Genomic DNA, 19,852 nt, shown 5'->3' on the forward strand with positions numbered 1-19,852 from the left:
GCCTATCCATTCATCCCCCACTGCATCCCACCCCAAGCACCGTACACCCTTTTGAAGTGATAACTATTGTAAAATCTCCTAGCCAGGCCAGCCCTTCCAAGGTAAGACTTCATTTTCCAAGATCATCCTTCATTCCTACCCACAACAAAAGTCCCTTTGCCTCTCTACTCCCAATGACAAGCCAATGAATTGATTCACATAAGCAAGTAAAAGAAAAGTCTACCACGTGCTGGGTACTATTTTTAGGCTCTCTACAGTTACCATGATTTCATTCAAACTGACTTCATAAAAAGATGTCTGCATTCTTGAAAGTACATGCCTGGAACATTCCTGCATTTGCTCCATGGAATGATTTCTCATGGAAAACTTGGTGGCAGGCAAGTGAAGCAATTTGGAGGTGGGAGGAGGGAAAGACTGAAGCCCTACTGTGCAGCTGTAAACCTCTTGTGACTCTGCACAAAGCCAGCGCTAACCAGAGGTGATGTGCCAGCTGTCTAGATAAAAGTACTGGGGGAAAAAAGTATATTGCACAAGCAAGTTTTATGAACATTTTACCTGAGAAAAGATTGCCAAGGGAAATCATTATCTCCAACCCAAAAAGGCGAAAGCTTCCCATGGAAGTACAGTGGAGCTGTACTGCCATTTTGAGCACCTTGCAGGAGATAGCCTTGGAAAGACCTCTCTTGCTGACAGATTTGAGAATTTTTTAAACAAACTGTAGAACATTCTTAGCAAACAGAACTTCCCCCAAATGAGAAAGAAATGCTATGCCCCCAGGAAGACCCAGGTCAATTAATTACATGTCTTCTATAAACCCCCTTGGCCCCATGGTTATTGATCTTAAGATAACTGGTTCTTGTTCCTTTGCGGGGCTGAGTATATAGGTCGGAGAAAATGGAAATCTTAAGATTGGAACAGTCAAAGAGAAATATTAACAGTTTGAACGTGGATCTTGAAAGGGATATGCAGAAAATAGATGAAGCCAATCAGGATCTTTTTCTCAAAATCCAAGAGAAAGAAGATGAGATTCAGAGGTAAGTGTCGGGGTTTCTGTGGGAAGTTCCCAATCCAAAGGAAAGGGGTGGAGAAGAAGAGACAAAAACTGAACTTCTTGCTTGCTCTAGAGACTTACATCTTGTACAGCAAATGGTCTCTTCTTTACTCATTGGCATTTATGTGTGGCTCAAACACTGAAACACAGTGGGTTTGAAATATTATTTCTAGAAGACTAGTTGATAGTTACCTGACTTGAGAACACCAAGGGGTTTGGCTTGGAAATCACATAGCTCTTACTTTCCCTACCTTTATGAGATTCTGTGATTTGGGGAAGGAGGGTTTCCAACTGGAGATTCATGTTTATCATTACTAATGGACCCTCAAAACCGGTATGCATCTTACCAGTTCTGAAACTGGCCATCACGGGTCCTCATGTGAGTGTCCTTTTGCCATCCAGGCTGGAAAGTGAGCTCACTCAGACAGCAGACCTGGCAGAAGACGAAGAGTGGGAGAAGGAGAACAGTACCACCACTGAGAGGGAAAGAGCCTTGCAGGAGCTGGAAGAAGAAACAGCCAGACTTGTAAGGGAGAAGCTGGGGGGTGGGGGGGCATCTGATAGACTCCCTTCCTCATCCTGCCCCTCATCAGCTGTCAGATAAGTGGGACTTCCCTTCCTAAATACAAGGAACAGTGAACTCAAAAGTCATGACAGAACGTCCATGCATGGAAGGGGACATGGGAGGGCAGGGTTTCTTTGGTAATATTTAATACTGGGAAGCCCAGCCCATGGGTGTCTCAATTCCTGATAAGCCGGTGTTTATATACTGAGATCAGATCACAGGTACCTCACCTGACCACATGCAAGTAAGGCAGAGTTCCCACCAGGAAAATATCACTGGGGTGGGACGGAGAACAATGACTGAATGCAGAGGGCTAACGTGTGCAGGAGATGGTTTCTCTCTCTTCACAGGAAAGGAAGAATGAAGCACTGGTCCAGAGTATAGCAGAACTTAAAAGAAAGGTGAGGCAGGGTTCCCGTATCCCCCGGGGTCCCCATATCAGAGGCAAGGGTGGGAAACTGATCACAGAAGAATCCATGTCCGAGAGCTTGGAATGGGTACCACACAACTCCCCACCCCACACTCCTGAGGTGGAGGCTCTTTACCTAAATGCCATAGGTCTTCTCTGCCAGTGTGAGGTGAGCGGAGTGAATGGGTATTCAGTGATTCCATGGGTTCTTCACTATATCACAAGAAAATGGATTCCAACAGACACTACTGAAGTCACTGACTTCACCTTCACCTTTTTGGTGAGAGGTCAATTTCATTTGCAACCAGGGACTTAGAAAATACTGAATTGCCTAGGAACCCTTTGCCCTGTCTAGGCATTGCCTCTATCTCAATCTCTCCTCATAATACAGTGAGCGTCCCATGATTCCCCTACTCACTAACCCATGGCCTGAAGCCCTAAGTAACCCAGCATTAATTCGAGGCTCGAGGAAGTACCCCTGCCTTCAACTGGCTTTAGCCTGGTGGCCCAGACAAGTGTTTCCACAAGGTACGAAGTGCCACCAAGGGGCCATCTCCTGGCAGTGCTTATCAAGGCCAGAGATACTGGCCCCCAGATACCAGAAAATACCTTTGTCTTCTGTATGTTTTTATCTAATGTATTTTTTTATCTGAAATGTATTTTTTTATTTGAAACCGTAGCTTACAAGGAGAATACATGAGACAACCAGGTGTGAACAAGGCAACCTAGGCGAAATCACGGAGGAGTCACAGGTAAACAAAAAAGGCGTCCTGAGTGGGTTTGGGCTATGTGACTATGAAATGAGGAAATTAGCCATCAAGTTGGAAACAAGCGTCCAAGTTGGAATAAATTCTCTGTAGTTTTAACCGATGTCAAGGTTACACCTGGGCCCCGGAGTGTTAGATTCTCCTCTGTCCTTAGTAAGGCACTTCACTCTGAAACCATGTTTCTTGTTCTCTCCTCTGTCGGGAAGGGTGGGGCACAAATGCATACATAGCATTAAAGACAGCTGAAGTCCCTGGTTTAAATTCTTGCTCCAGCACTTAGTTTGACATGTAAAGTTGGACAATTTAACCAGTCTTTCTCAGCCTCAGTTTGAGGATTATATATGAGAGTGTACATGTGGAATAGTCTTTCCTCTTCTGGATGGCTGAAATCTCAAAAAGCCACATAACTTTAAAGTGATCTCTGAAAAGTCTGGTTGAGATATACATATGAATTCATAGAGGCGGAACTAGGATTTGGAAGCCTAATGTGTGCTAGGCAATTTACACACCTTGTTACTGATTCCAAACCAGAAAATGTTTCATTCAGTTAGTCACTCAAGTATTTAGTGATCTCGACCTGCTAAGCAGGGAGACCTGGTGGCACAATGGTTAAGCGCTCGACTGCTAACCAAAAGGTTGGCAGTTCGAATCCACCTGGCAGCTCCACGGAAGAAATACCTGGAGACCTGCTTCTGTAAAGACTGCAGCCTAGAAAACGCTATGGGGAGTCCTACTCTGTCACGCTGGGTCGCAGTGAGTCGACAATCAGCTCGACAGCACCCAACAACCTGCTAAGCACATCACGCAGCGCACAGCATTTCTCTAAGAACCTGCAGCCAACCAATCCATCTGATCAAAGTAGCAAATGAAGAATTGAAGAGTATTTTTTTCATTCAGAGTAGATAAAATTTTTTAAAGCAAGTATTTGAATCATTTATTGTCATTAAGTTACAGCATTTCAATATACACACTGCATGGAAATCCACAGATAACCTTTTCCAACGCTGGGAATAAGATCTTAGGTATGTGGAGAGCTACTGGCTGTCTCATGATCATTAAAGAAAAAGTAAACAATTCCAAGTGCTAATAGTGATAAATTTCACTCTTGTCAGTTTTCGTGAAGGACATTCTAATAGATGATATACATATTACTGCAGCTAAAACCATCAGTGGGAATTATTAAAGTACTTGCATATTTTGAGCTACTCTTTATGAAGAGAAGTGAAATATTCAGTACTTGTAAGGCAGCAGAGAGCTGGTATAGCTACTCTCGGCTATTTCTAGAAAAACAGCCTGGTTAGGAGAAACAGCACACAGCCTGTTTTGCCTCAGTGAGTCTATTCACTATGTGGAATCCACGACTCCACAGCAGCGGCGGCCATGCTGCCCCTCCAGAGAGCAGGCCTCACTTTGCATTGCTACGCGGATGCCTTTCCACTCGTGTCTGATAAGCCGCCCTCCCTGGATGCGCTGGGCCACCTCGCTGGTCGCCGGCCGCCGGCCACACAAACAGAAGCCAGTTCTGAGGCTGGGCCTTGTAGGCGAATCCCATGAACGTCAGAAGGTAATAGCAGACAGCAAACATCATTCGACCACAGGTCACCTCTGGGGATTTCTTCACGTCATGGATGGCAGCAGTGGGAAGACCCCGGTTGGCTGCGGGTCCCCTGAAGTGCATACTCACAAGGTAGTCCTGGAGGTCCCTGTGTGGACACAGTCCATGCCTTCCACACCAGGGTGCCCGCTGAGGCCATGCGGGTCCCACCGCCCCTCGGAGTCCAGTGACAACTGGTGACCAGTCACGGCGAGGGGCAGCCCAGGTCTGCACGACAGCTGCCACGGCTGACCTAGATGGAATTCTTACTTGGCACTTCCTATAGAACGCACCTTTGTCCTCGCCTGGTCTCATTTCTCTCTGCATTCTGGAGCCCACTTTCCTGTATGAGCCCTCTGAGGACACAGGCATGCTGGAAATAGAAAAGGACAGCACAGAGAACGGCTCCCCTATCTTCTGCTGGCCAATTTAGGGTTGGTGGTCACAAAAATAGGAAGCTTAGTGCCACCAAGTGAGGCTGGCTGACCATTGCCACCCAAAAAACTTACCTGAATAAAGGAAATCTGGACCCGAGTGTACACAGGTGCTAAGACTAAAAAGGGTTATGAAGACCCCTGACTCCCCTTGCCATGCAGCTTCAGCCGTCAGAAAACTCATTTTCCTTCAGGATCCCTTCTTCCGCCCAGAACCACTTTTCCTGACCGTAAGCCAGCGAGAATCTGGTGGTGACTCCACATCTAGCCATGCTGGCTAGGTCAGGTGAGCCGAGCTGACAGAGTCGCAGGCATCTGTCCAAGCAACGGCCACTCTGCATCCTCCTGGCAGAGTCAGCCCGGCCCTGGAGAGTTCTGGAGCAGCACTAACCCGCCGAGCCGCTTCCTCTTGCCAGGGTGTTTACAGACCCCTCAGTGGCACCTCTAATTCTAGGAAAGACCACCTCTTCTGCTCCTGTTCCTCTGACATACTGGTGATCAGTTCAGCAACTTAATGGGGTGTCTGCTTCAACTTCGTGCCACTCAGACCACTGGCTTCAAACTATAGCCCTTGGCACACTAGGCTGGCTGGCCCTGAAGGCAATTACTTAGAGGGGAAAGAAACTGTTAGAAGAATCCAGACGCGAGATAATGGGAACTAAATGAAAGTAGGGACAATAGAACTGAAAAGGGAAGTAAGGAGGCAGTCATGTCAACTCCACCTCCGGGTACACCCCTAACGATGGGTTCATTTCTGTCCACTACTACCATTACTACTGCCTTTCCCAAACCACCATAACCTCTCACCTGGACAACCGCAGGAACCTCATGGCTAGCCTCCTCCCTTCAACTCTTCAACCCCAACAATCCAGTTTTCCATGCACAGAAGACTTTTTAAGAACACAAATCAGACTGGGTCTCTACGACTTCAGGCCCTCCTCCAACTTCCCACTGCAATTAGAATTTAAAAAAACAAACCCTTTACTAGAAGGTACAAGCCCCTTGCCAGCTGTCGAGTCAATTCCAATTCATAGCAACGCTTTTAGAACAGAGCAGAGCTGTCTCATAGGGTTTCCAAGGCGGTAATCTTTACCGAAGCAGACTGCCGCATCTTTCTCTCATGGAGCAGCTGGTGGGTTCAAACCATCGACCTTTAAGCTAGCAGCCAGGTGCTTAACCACTGCACCACCAGGGCTCCTTAGAAGGTAAAAGGCCCTACCCATCCCACCTCATCTCCTGCCTACCAGTCTTGCCTGTGCTCCAGCCACACGCTTCTTCATACACACCAAATCTCGGCCACCTCCCAGTCATCGCCCTTGCTCTAACCAATGCCTGGAACACCTTTCTTCCAGATCTTCAGTAGGCTACTATTTCTCATTTAGATTGCAACTCAAATATCACCTCTTCAGAGAGAACTTCCCCAACCACCGACGTCAGCCGTCACACAACCACCACCATCACTCACTCTCCATCACATTATCCTGTTCCGACTTCCTTCCTAGCACTCATCCCTATCAATGTCACGTCACCTAATTTATTATGTCCCCCAACTAGAACGTCAGCTCTATGAGGGCAGACAGCCTGTCAGTCCCGTTCACCTCTGCATTCCCAGTACCCAGCAGAGCAACCAACATCGAACAGGCTTTCAACAAACATGTAAGGAAGAGAGGAAGGAAAGTGGGAGGGAGGAGGAGCAAAAACCTTCGATTCTAACTGAATACATGAAAGGAAAAGGAAGAGTGAAGTTTGTCAAGACTAATGTAACTGCCTGCTAAGTAAGACAAGGAAGCTGAGAAGTTTGGGGTGGAGGTATGAACTGCTGACACTAGGGATCTGGATGGAGGTGAGCAGGTTCGCTGAGCAGCTGCAAGGGAGGAAGCTGGGTGGTTTGACTCCTCCTCACAGAGGCGTCTGAAAATCACGGCCTTGGTGCACTTCAGCAGCCTGAGATGACCTTGAGCTAGTCCGGAATGGGATTGTGTACGGTTTCCACCTTCCTGAGTTACGGTCTCCTCTCTTTCCTGTAGGTCAGGTTACAACAGCTGGAAGCGTCCTGTGCAGACCAAGAGATGCAGCTGGGCAAGGTAACAACAATGACCTTCGAATGTTACTTCTCCCAAAAAGGGGGAATCTGATCCTGGGTCAGTCAATTTAATATTTCCCTAAAATGACTGTGTCATAACGGGCCAGCGCCAGGAACATCACGGGGCTGAGGAGGGGATGCAGAAAAGGAAGATGAATCCTGGCCCCCCGTTACCTTTTCTTTAACATTTTCTCCAGGATACAGTCTGTAGTCTGTCTTCTTCATATTAGTACCCATTCTTCTCCCAACCTCCCCCAAATAATTCACATTTAGGCTGTAAAATATGATACGCCTTGTTTATCCTCGAAAAAGAAAATGAGTTCAGATGGACAGCCTAATGCACTTAAAGCCACAGTTAGGGCTCCAGGAAAGAGGAGGACAGAAATTTAAGTCCAAATTTTGGCTTCCCAGGTCATGGAGGACTATGCATTTGTGATTCAGCTCTGTGAAGATCAGGCCCTCTGCATAAAGGTACAGCTTCTCGGTAAAAGGATAGCAAACGGTTTGTTAAGGTACAAAATGACATGGACCTAGGTTTTTATACGAACACTATCTTGAATAATTTGAACTCTCAAAGGTGCCCCTGTGAGGGGACTTTAAGGCCATCAACACCTGTCCTGGTTTCCTGGGGCAGCCATAACTAAATACAGTGCAACTTGCGGGAGCCGAGACTCGACGGGATTACCTTGTTTTTCTGGGTCTCACGAGTTTTCCACCTTGGACAGGGCACAGTCTTACCACTTCTCTATCACTCATTTTAGTGAAAAATATTTGCGTTTTCCTTCTCTGACAGGTTTCCACCTTACACAGATTCCAGCTTTTGCAGGTTTTACTGTATCACAGATAGAAATTTATTGCCTCGTAGTTCTGGAGGCTGGGAGTCTAAGATCAGGGTATCAGCCATACTGACTCCTTCTGAGGGCTCTAAGAGAGACTCTGTTCCATGCCTTTCCCTGGCCTCTGGAGCTCCAGGCATTCCTTGGCTTCCAGATGCAGCATCACACAGTGTCCCTCCTGTGTCTCTCCCATCTATGTGTATCTTCTCCTCCTTTATAAGGACACCAGACATACAGAATTAGAATACAACCTACTCCAGTATGACCTCCTGTTATCCCAACTGATGACATCTTCTAAGACCCCGTTTCCAAACAAGGTCACGTTCACATGTACCAGAAGTTAGAACTTTAACAGATTTTGTGAGGGAACACAATTCAATCCGTAACACCCCAGCCCTGGTACCACTCTATTGTTGACTCCCTGATAATTACTGCTCTGGGCTCCCAACCTCTATGCTCTTAAATTAATGAGTAACTGGTTCTTTATCCACTTATAACCCCCACCTACCACCCAGGAACCTACCCAGTGGTGAAGCTTAGTGAGAGATCAGTAGTAGAGGTGGATGGGGAACAATGAAAGGAGAGAAGGCGGCAGTGGGAAGACCGAATGTTCCCATCAGAATGTGATAATAAGTGCTTACTGTGATTAAACACAAAACTTCTAGATAGTAACTATGTTTTCCTTTATTTCTCTTTGAAGAAGTACCAGGGAACTCTGAGGAAAATAGAAGAAGAACTAGAGACTCGGTTCCTTGAGAGAGAAGTGTGAGCTTTGGCAAAAAAAAAGGAACATCCTGGTTTTGGTGGTAACTCCATCTCAGCCTGAGTCAGAGCAAACACTGCTCACACCAGTTCCCACCTGGAATTGAGTGAGCCCCAGTGCCACGTGTCTAGCTCCCTTTGTGAGTGATCTGGTCGACCCTAGCTAGGACAGACCAAGTTCACCGTTCCGGTCCTTCTCCCACCCTTCTTAAAAGACAGCAGAAATACATCTCCCTCACGATTTTTTCACATTCTCAATTATTTCGCTTTATATGAAGAGCACAAACCTGTGCTTTAAAAGGAGTTGATGGACAGTCATCTTGATAAGTAGGTCATTCTTTGTATTTCACAGTAAAGGTCTTAAAACGAATACCATCCTCACTTCAAGCCACACGCTTCAAACACACAGAAACCCAACCACATGGGATAGGCATGAAGAGAATCTTTACACACACACTATGGCTACCATAAGACTTGGAACTGTGCACTGTTGTCAACTTTCAACAACAAAAATTAGAAATAAGGAAAAAGCCTAAGGAAAAATATTCCAGATTTGTCAAATGAGTCTAAATGATGAGAAACCAAAACAAAAACCTCACTTCCATTTCTTGACCCTGTTTCTAACTTAAATCTTAACTCAGACAAAAAGTCATTTCTATATATCAAATATTTTGAATCTCTGGATCAAGAGCAAAAAACCAAAACCACATTTAGCCTTACAGTAGACCAGGTACACATGGGAGCACACTGTGGTCTGAGGACCAGGGGCCTGGACATGGAGGTCCTCGTTCCAAGTACAACTTCAAGTCTCACAAGATCCTTGCTGAGCAGTCAGATATGGCTGGACAAAAAGCTAAGATTCTAGAACAGGGTTTTCCAACAGGGCTTTCTGTGCTATGTGATATGGTAGCCAATATGCACGTGACTATTAAAATATGGTTAGCATGGCTGACATGGAGTCCCTGGGTGGCGTGAGTGGTTAAGTGCTTGGCTACTAACCAAGAAGTTGGCAGTTCGAACCCACCCAGAGGCACCTCAGAAGAAAGGCACGACAATCCGCTTCTGCAAGGTGACCGCCATGAAAACCCTACAGAGCACAGTTCTACTCTGACACACATGGGGTCGCCATGAGTCAGAGATAACTTGATGGCAACCAGTTTGGTTTTTAGTGTGACTGAGGAACTGAGTTTTAAATTTTAATTAATTTAAATTTAAATAGCTACATGTAGCCAGTGGCCACCGTATCAGATACCACAGCTTTATAAGATAAAACTGTTTTTAAATAACCATCATATAGATATGAGTATCTGAGTGTATTTTATTCAATCCCTATCTTGGTACTTCTCCCCCTAGATCAAAAGTCTTGAGCATGAACACTGCAAGAAAAGAGTGTAACAGTCAAAATAATAAGGCAAGTATTCTACTTTGTCTTCAGCGTCTCTCCGGGTCACTGCCTTTCAAGGGGGCGTTCCACAAACTAGGACCCACCCAACATTACTCACTCTTCCCATGTGCATTTTCAGAGAAGAGTACCGGCTGTAATTCCAAAGTAGTCCAACTCTAAGCAAACAAAAAGGAAGCTAAGGAACAATTGGCTTCTCTCTCTTACAGCCACGCAAATAACATGTTCTCACACAAACTAGCCTAAGACCAAAGAGAATTCAGACAGGAAGCAAGAAAGAACGTTAACCAAGGTCACACTCTAAGCAAAGGAGGTCAATGCACAGCATACATTCTTCCCATTTCCCATAATCATAGCACCCTTTCCTGAAGATCCCAGACATGGTCCCAAATCTTTCACAACACAGAGCACCAGGCATCTATCACTGTCTAATCATAGTTGATCCATGAGTTCAAACATAAGGAGCCACTGCTTCTTTACGAAACAATTTCCATGTCTGCTCATATTTAACATCAGGGTATCACCAACACATGTGCAAAGGCCTGTAGGAAGTAAAACGATTGTAGGTAAAACACCAGAGCCCTTGGCTTGCCTAGGCACCTTGTGGTAGCAAGCATATAGGGCTAAAAGATAAAACATTTGTTGGACCGCAATTTTATCATTTATGTTGGCTTTAGAGCCAAGGTTGACGTTCACCAGAAATTCTACGTGGTCGAAATAAATGGTCATAATAATCCTAGAAAAAGAGAAGTTCTCTCTTCCTTAAAAGAAATATGAACAGCTGACACTGTCCTGGGCTCATTCAGATGTTCTGAGATACAGTGCACCACGTCCATGGTGAGCAGGGTCTCATTGTTCTGAGCAGGTCATGCTGCTCCCAAACTTGCCTACTCCACTCAGCAAAATAAGACTCAGAAATTAACTAGGCCTCACCTCTCTGGAAGAAAGCTTGGCATACTGCCTGATGTATCTCACTATCTAACACCAATGGCTAATCAAAGTATTCCTTCCAACCACATACCAGAGGAAAAAAACAGAATTTTATTCTTCTCATTACAATTCCCATGATGGTTCAGTGGCCTAGTAATGTTTCAGAAACCTTTTATAAAGTGGCTACCTGAATAACTGACCAGCTGGCATTACCACCTAGTCTTGCTCAAGCTATATGGAGCCACGCTTTTGAACCAGAAATTTTCTACTTCCAATTCTGTGAGCTTCACTTCCACAGCTGTATCCTCTTCCTCTTCATCTCACAGAAGTTAACAGGCAAATGAAATAACTGAAAAAATATTGTGAAAGAGATCTATCGCAGAAATCCAGGACACACCCTCACCTGTAGATTTGTGTAGCTTTTTTAAAAACTCTCTGTTACAATAGTCTGTGTGACTTTCACAGCCTAGAAGCTTCACTCAGGGTCACTGGCTGAGAAGAACGTGGAAAGGTATAGCTGAGGGAGCCCAAATGCAGAGTCAGAGGACCTGGGCTCCAGGCCTGGCCCTGTCACTCAAGCTATGTGACCAAAGGCTACGTACTTTAACCCGTGTGTCGTAGTGTATTCGTACCAATATGTAAAAAACTAAAAATAATATATACGCAGGAAAAACTTTTGACTCTGAAAATTACATGTGCTTATGTACATGAAAGGAATCTGCAAAGCACTGTCTAAATAACTCATGTTTCATTGGATATTATCTGACAGTGATGCTAGCTTCCAGAAACTAATTTACTTTTCTTCCTCTTGCAGGATAATTCTATCCAAAAGAAAACAATACTATTTTGTAAAAGGTAAGTAAAGTATCTTTGAGTAAAGTTCCTGGAAAACTGGGAGTTCTACTCGGCCTTCCTGACAGATAGCAAAGTCTTGGAAAGATAGACATATGCACACACACACACACAGAGTCAAGTCAGCAAACTAGTATCGCCAGCAACACTACATTTCTCAGCTCTGATGCTATGACTTATTTGTCCAAAGACAATCAGTAATCCCAACTTTCTATTATTAGAAGCCAAGGAGCTAGTAGTAATCAAAAACAGGAATCTGAGGATCTGAAAGAAACGTGACAAAGCTCATACTTACACCCTTTTCTCACAGCCCTCTATTCAGCCCCTTCTACAACCTGAATTAGCTTGGTATCTGGTTTCCCAGTAGGATCAGTCGATAGGAAATAGGGAGAGGGCTGTTAGATGCAAGTACACCAGTGCCTAACCACAGATAAAAGAGGAAGAACATGATTGGGAAAAGGACACAGCACTTAACAGTGTCTAGCACATAATAATTGCTCAAAAGTACTTGTTGAATTGAATAAGAACTCAGCATTCAAACACCTTAGTGGAGAGCAGTCCTGAAGGAATGACTGTGAAAGCAAGGTAAAATTAGTATTCATGAAGCCCCTACGTTTTCAAGAAAAGGTCAAATTATGTTCAATATAATCTGTTTAAGAAGGCATAGAGAAACATATTCAAAATGGTATGAAGTATGATTTATAAAGCATTCCATCAACATGGTTAACATGAAATTATTGGTGCTTAAAGGTCGGCTCCAACTGTCTGGAAAATTTACTTAAGGAGAATACTCCTTCCTACCAGATAAACGAAGTGTTACATATTTCGATATCCCTCAATACAACCAGCAGAATTTCCCCCCGTAACTCCCAGCCTGCCTTTGTAAACTTCAACACCAGTGCCCAGTATGGAATTGCTGGTATAGACTTCCCAGGCTAAGAATTTTCTTCCTTAAAGAGAAATGTTATCCTTACAAGAACCTGAGAAAACACATCCAGCTAGTGTAGCTCATCATGTCAAACTACATCTTGTTCTGTTCCACCGTCTTGTGGCCACTGGTATACTGGCCACTGACTCAAGAGATCAGAAAGCTAGATCAGTCCTAGGATTTTCTCTGGGAGTATTATCCTACCGCAGAGTCTTCTCATGGGTATTGTGTCCAGCTTTGGAGAGAGATGGGAAGAGGTTTGTAAAGGGCTTTTAATTCCAATTCCTAACAAGAATCTGAACTAGAATGAATTATGGCGCCTGTCACCAAGATCAATCCTCAATGGAAACTTGAGAAAAATCTGAGGGGAGGGGCTGGTTTTGACTGGTTAAGTAGAAGTGGGAAGTTAATTTATCCTGGGGCACAGGCAATCTGACACAGCTGGGTTTAAGGGTAACAGAAGAGAAGAAATGGAGGTTTGCTCTTGTCCCCCTGCTCTAATCACCCCAACATCACCATGAAGTTCATCACCTTGAGATAAACGAAGCCCCCCTCCTTCCCCTGGTCCAGTTACCCTTCGGATTGCTGGGCAGTGCAAAGGCCAGGTGCTTATGAGAGACCAAGAAGAACAGGTAGGGACTAAGTGACTTCAAGCAATAGCTTCAATGCCTCTCCCATTTGTAATTAAGGAATTATTATCTAGGCTAAAGAATGTCAACTTTCTAACGTCATTTCTTTCTGGGGGACAAATTATAAGTGCCTGATTTAGGAAGTTGTTTTGTGGGTGAGGACTGATTGTGGTTTTCTGATGTCTCGGCTCCTGCAGTCCCCACCCGCTGAGTTCACCGGTACTTACATGAATAGGTGCCTGGAGTATATACCTGAGCAACCAATACCTCTAGGATAGATAAGTTTACAAGCCAAAAACAAGACCTTTGAAAAGCACACAACCATTTCAAGAGTAATACAACAAACTGGACTGCATTTCAACAAAAGGAGGATTTAAAAGAATTTACAGTTTCTCTCATAAACATAGTAAAAGGTATTAGTGACATGAAACTAAAACAAGGAAATGTTAAAAATAACCAAGCACAGATATTAAGTAGGAAAGATATAACAGTTGCTATAAATAACAAAACGGCATATAAGCAACAGAATGGATACAGCTGAAGAAAAAGCTAGCAAATCAGAAGACCATATTGGGGAAACCTCCCGGAATTAAGAAATAAAAAAGAAATAGAAGAAATAATAACAGATAATCTAAAAGATATCGAATACAGAAATACAATCATGGTATCCATATAACAGGAATTCAAGAAAGAAAGAAAACTGTAAAGGAAGAAATATTTGAAGAAATAATGGAGATGTATATTCTGAAGTTAAAAAGACAACAGATAAAAGATAAAAAGAAAATAAAATGTGGTGACGAGAGAGTTAACTGGCCAGCCAGTGTGTGGGAAGGGGCTGCCCCTTATAAGGGGTTGTCAGAAAAGGAGACAACAAATTAACGAGATACGTCTGAATATCAAGAAGGAGCCAGACATGCATTTTAGTATTATTTATTGTTTTATCCTCAAGGTTCCTAACCTCTGATTAACGGTTTCTTGGCTTTATCTTTCCAGGGTTTCTCGATGTCTCTTTTTTACCGTCCTATTTTTCATCAGACTTCTGGGCTACGTGTTTTTCCACATAAGTTATATAAATCCAGATCTCCTTATCAACGTACTGCCCCGGATACTGAACAGGGGCATCTTGTGGAAGCTAAGAAGCTTCCTCTTTCCATCTCTCACGCTGGAGACAGAGGACATGTTACCTCATTGATTCCTGACAAACACCCTTGAACAACAGAAGACAAGTGGCAGCCGAGCCTGTAGACTAGGAGACGGTGGAGCATGCAGAGGGAAGAGGTTTTCTTCAGAATTTTTCCCTTCAGGTTTACTTACTTGACTATCTTCCCTCTCCGTTTTCTTTCCAAGATTGACCTTGTCCAGTAAAGAGCTCTGTCAATAGGCTCCTGTGGCTATATTTATAACCCCAATAGTGCCAGGCATAAACAAAGGAAGCCATGACCCTTTCTAGAATGATGTCATAGATGCAACTTAAGGTTGAGAAGTTTTTCTAGAGAATCTCAAAACACAAGGGACTGGATCCCTGCCATGCAGAAGACTGTTCATTGCTTATAGTAGTTAGAACTCTTTGGTTGCAAGTGAACTTAGCTTCAGCTAACTTGTAACCAAAAAAAGAAAGAAAGAAAGAAAGATTGTATCATGGAACTAACAACTCCATGAATCAATCTGCAGCTTCAGGCATGGCTGGATCCAGGTGCCTCAAACAATGTCATCAGGGCTTCATCTCTCTTTCTTCTCTCTTTGGACAGGGATTGTTCTTGTAGTAGCAAGACAGCTGCCAACAGCCTAAGAGTTTCATACTACCAGATTAGCAACCTCAGCAGAATGAAAGTCTTTTCCAATAGCTCCAGCAGTAAAGTCCAGAGACAGACACAAAGTAGTCTATCTGAGGTCAACTGACTGTTCCACAATAAGTATGGTCACAGGGATGGGGTACTCTGGTCAAGCATGAGTCACATGTCCAACCCCTTGTGAGGGACAGGAGAGTGATGAGGGCAGAAAGAGAAAAGGGTGTCACCTCCACCTAAACATACATATAGGATATATCTCCCAAAGGAAAGAGGGATTCAGCTCCCAGAGAAGGAGAGAATGGTCCTGTGAAGGCAAAAGCAGATGCCCCTTAATTACTAATTTCAGCCTTCCACAGAAACATATAACTGTCCATTAAACAAACTCTCCAAGCCGTACCTCACTTCACATGTCTTCCTACCAGCAATACTGTAACTTCTCAGGATCATATATACATAGATACTGGACAACTATTGCAAAGAGCTCAGTGTAAGAACCATGTATATAATTAGGTCTCTAAGACTAAAGAAAGGAACGCTGGTGGCGCAGTGGTCAAGCGCTCGGCTGCTAACCAAAAAGGTCGGCAGTCTGAACCCACCAGGTGCTCCTCGGAAGAAAGACATGGAAGTCTGCTTCGTAAAGACTTCAGGCTAGGAAACCCTGTGGGGCAGCTCTACTCTGTCCTACAGGGTTGCTATGAGTTGGAATTGACTCGACAGCAACGAGTTTGTTTTTGGTTTTTAGGGCTAAAGTAAGCAAGAGTTGTAAAATCAACAGCATGTGACTGGTATAAAACTGCCTTGCAAATTGAAGGTAACCTATATATGGTCATAGCTCTTATTTTTCCACTTAACTGCTGAAGCACTCACGTGCCTTATTAACACTCCCACCCCTCTTAAAGCTTTCTCTCCCTCCTACATTGTCAAGAGCCCTGCAGCTCTGGAGTCCAAGCACAGGGAGGGAGGGGTTATTCTGGCTTTCACACAGTAGGGAAAGAACCTGTCACTGGTCTACCGCTGTGGCTTCTCAAGGCCACCAGGTGTCACTGCTGAAAACTGATCCTGCACAGGGTGATCTAATTATCATCCATATGGAGACATGCTTGATAATAAGAAGGGTCGCTATGAGTTGGAATCAACTCGACGGCAACGGGGTTTGGTTTTTGGTTTATCAAGAATTATGCCAAGACAAAAGAACTCCAACAGGACTGTTACAGCAAGCCAGGAAGTATGTTTCTTTACATACAGTCCAAGATCCTGTTTACACTGTGTGTTTTACTGAGGCAGGTGGATACGGCTCTTCTGCTTTGAGCTCAGCAAAGGTTGACTCATGCTTCGGGGTCCCCACGCCTGAGCTCAAGGTATGCAGCCCCCTTCATTTGCACTCGCGGCCCTCTGCTCCAGGGTCAAGTTCCTGGAGGATCAAGACTGATTCCAGTTTCTGCAACCCTCACTTTTGCCTTCCCAGGAAACCCTTCAGTCCCAGAGAGTCAGCTATTCCTTGGAGACCCATCCCTCAGAGACCAGGAGTTTTCCTTTCTGAAGATTCAACCCTCAAAACACAACGTGCCTGATCATAATCTTAGCTACAACCCAGCCCGCCAAGGGAGGCTGCTACCACACAGCCCGCCAAGGGAGGCTGCTACCACACAGCCCGCCAAGGGAGGCTGCTACCACACAGCCCGCCAAGGGAGGCTGCTACCAGGGGCTCCAAGGGCTGCATCTTCCCTTCCAGGCACTTTCCAGGCATTTTCTGACACTTCTGCTCTGAAGAAGAGAACCATGTTTACTATAAGGCAGTATTAGAGCTGTTAATCTTTCCTACGGTCAAGTGGGATTTTCTGATCTGGTATTAGCTGGTCTGTTTAGTCAGCGTCTCCACAGAGCTACGGTTCAAAATAATTACTGCTCATAATGACGAGTTCATACTGAAGAGAAGAGAAAGGAAGGGAAGGGGAAATCTGTTCAATCTCTAGTACTAAGTACTATGCTAGTGCTGGGGATTAAAGACAAAGAAGACAATCTTTGTCCTTGAGAGGGTGGGAAGAAGAGACAGATATGTGCACAAGATGAACCTCACAACAGAATAACAGAGGAGGGGTGATTCCTCATGCCAACGTCCATTAGGAGGTGCCATCGGATCCACGGATTATGCTAGACTGAGGGGGAGAACGACATGCCAAGCACTCAGTGAGCTGGCCACGTATCAGCAAAGCCATTCTACACTGAAGGACTGAAAGCTTCTTCCACTCTAGAAGAATGTTTTAAATAGGGGTAACCAAACTCGTTGCAGAAACACTGGTGGCATAGTGGTTAAGAGCTATGGCTGCTAACCAAAAGGCTGGCAGTTCAAATCCATCAGATGCTCCTTGGAAACCCTCTGGGGCAGTTCTACTCTGTCCTATAGGGTCACTATGGGTCGGAATCGACCCGATGGCAACGGGTTTGGTTTTTTTGGTAAACTCGTTCCCGTCGAGTCAATTCTGACTCACAGCAACCCTAACGGTAACTAAAGCACCAAAAACTTGAGCAACTTAGAATTGATAAGTTATTCTTTAACCCCAGGCTTCAGAGAAAACCAAACCCTGTTCTCTTGGCAATCACCAGAGTAATGCACAAATACACGTAGTGTGATGATCCAAATAACTCTTGGTTATTTACTCAGCACACCGAATGGAAATACTGGATGCCATGTCAAGACCTCAGGGCTTCCCAGAAAGATCTGCATCTTATGCACCTTTTCTTCCCACACCAAATGGCAGTGGAGTTCAGGTTCAGTGCAATGGGGGATGATTTGCTCCCACTGCACCACCTATGCTGTATTCAACTGGACTTCATTTTTGCCAGAAGTGACCCTCGAGGTGTGGAAGGCTCCCATCTTCCAACAGCCAGCAACATGACAGAATAAGAACTCCATCCACATTCTCTACACTCATGAATCTGAACCTCAGAATCATGGGGAAAATGCACTTTCACACACTGTGGTTTTACAGTCGTTTATTTTTTAAAAATATTTCATTAGTCATCACTGCATATTCTCTGCTGTAGCCAACTGTTCAGTTAGAATAATGCTAAGAAACAGACCAAAAATTATTGTAGAAGACTTAGATCCCTCCAATTCACAGAACTTCTCCTTTTGTTGTTTAAAGTAATCTGTTTTGTAGGTAAATGTTGACTGTATGGTTGGGGGGGTCACCCCTGGAATACAGTTGCTGAGGGCTGCTCAGATGGTAGAAAGAGCCAGCAAAAACAGTTCTCATCATGTAACATGACTGCTGTAGAAGGGGCTCTGCGGTGTGTTAGATGGTTTTATTTTTTAAAAAAATTGAAAACTACGTTGATTCCTTGCCGGTGGAAACTGCTGGCAATGAACTGCTGTTTCATATCTTTTTATTTCATCACAGCTATTAACGGTTTCCTAAAAGGAGTTAAATTTTTTATTTTACGGTACCGAGAACCATCTTTTAAAGACAAGGTTCAATGATTAAAATCACTGTCCGGAAAACTCCGATAAAGAGCAAAGCTAACAGCAACTTTTCTGTTTGTCCTGGAAACGCTGGGAAGGGGCCATTGACACACACAGTTTGGGGTCAGAAGCCTCCTCGGAAACAAGCGGAGGGGAGGGGCTCCGCTGCTGGCTGTCCTACTTCCCCTGCTGAGTATCTGCAGCTGAGGCGGCTATAGGTGCAGCATCTGTCCTGCCAAACAGCGACTCCGTCCCTGCAGACGACAAACAGACTGGCTACTGGGCTGCTGCGCGTCCCTCCTGATCTGGGCACGGCTGCAAGGTTCCCCCATGAGCAGCAGAGGGCTCTGTTCCACGCCACAGGCAGGGTCCCCTGGAAGCCAGTACTTTCAACAAGAAAACTTCATTCGGCTATCGGTCGGAATCAACTCGAAGACAACGGGTTTAGTTTGGTTTACTGACAGAACAGATGAAGGTCCATGATAAGGGCAAAGCTGTTGATTTTTCGCGGGTTTGTAGGCCACAGCTGAGTTTGAACATCAAGAACATAGCTGGTCAACTATGAGTATCCCATGCCAAGTCTGAGTTACTACCTACAATTATCCCTAAAATCTTCAGAATGTGCACAGATGTAAGGATTTCTTTAGACAATCTCTATTCTCATTCCTGTGTGTACCCTGAAGCAAGACACCACACTTTGATAAATCCCCAAAATAGTTCTAATTCCACAATGATATGTATATATCTATATATATATAAAGAACTACATATATACACGTAAATATGTGTGTGTGTGTGTGTGTATATATATACATATTCACACACACACACACACACACACACACACACATCTATATATATACAGGGAGCCCAGGTAGCACAGTGGGTAAGCCCTTGGCTGCTAACCAAATGGTAGGTGGTTCAAACTCACCAGCCATTCTACTGGAGGAAGATGTGGCAGTCTGCTTCTATAAAGATTTACAGCCTTGGAAGCCCTATGGGGCAGCTCTACTCTGTCCTATAGTGTTGCTATGACTTGATGGCAATGTATATATATATATATAACATATACATATAATGGGGTTTTTTGGTTTATAGTGGTGCTCATGAAGATGCCTCGCAGAAGGAGGGCACGGTTCGCAATCAACATAGAAGGTGTGCCTTATTTGTGTAAAACTATGGTGTGTGTGTGTGTATTTAAAAACCCACTGCTGTTGAGTCGATTCCGACTCACAGAGACCCTATAGGACAGAGCAGAGCGGCCCCATAGGGTTTCCAAGGAGCAGCTGGTGGATTTGAACTGCCGACCTTTTGGTTAGCAGCTGTAGCTCTTAACCACCACGCCACCAGGGTTTAT

At 44.5% G+C, this 19,852-nt stretch overlaps 1 protein-coding gene across 1 annotated transcript; it reads left to right on the forward strand.

Annotated features, from left to right (window-relative positions):
• The first annotated feature begins 884 nt into the window (after positions 1 to 884).
• Positions 885 to 14,851, forward strand: TMCO5A (transmembrane and coiled-coil domains 5A). The gene is made up of 10 exons (XM_023735096.1): positions 885 to 1,034; positions 1,454 to 1,577; positions 1,967 to 2,017; positions 2,706 to 2,777; positions 6,848 to 6,904; positions 7,315 to 7,374; positions 8,440 to 8,504; positions 9,855 to 9,912; positions 13,440 to 13,477; positions 14,236 to 14,851. The coding sequence occupies exons 1-10, from the start codon at positions 895 to 897 to the stop codon at positions 14,432 to 14,434; spliced, it is 864 nt and encodes a 287-aa protein (XP_023590864.1). The 5' UTR covers positions 885 to 894; the 3' UTR covers positions 14,435 to 14,851.
• The last annotated feature ends 5,001 nt before the right edge of the window (positions 14,852 to 19,852 follow it).

This window comes from Trichechus manatus, unplaced genomic scaffold, assembly GCF_000243295.1.
Source record: "Trichechus manatus latirostris isolate Lorelei unplaced genomic scaffold, TriManLat1.0 scaffold00076, whole genome shotgun sequence".
In the NCBI taxonomy this organism is placed as follows: Eukaryota; Metazoa; Chordata; class Mammalia; order Sirenia; family Trichechidae; genus Trichechus; species Trichechus manatus.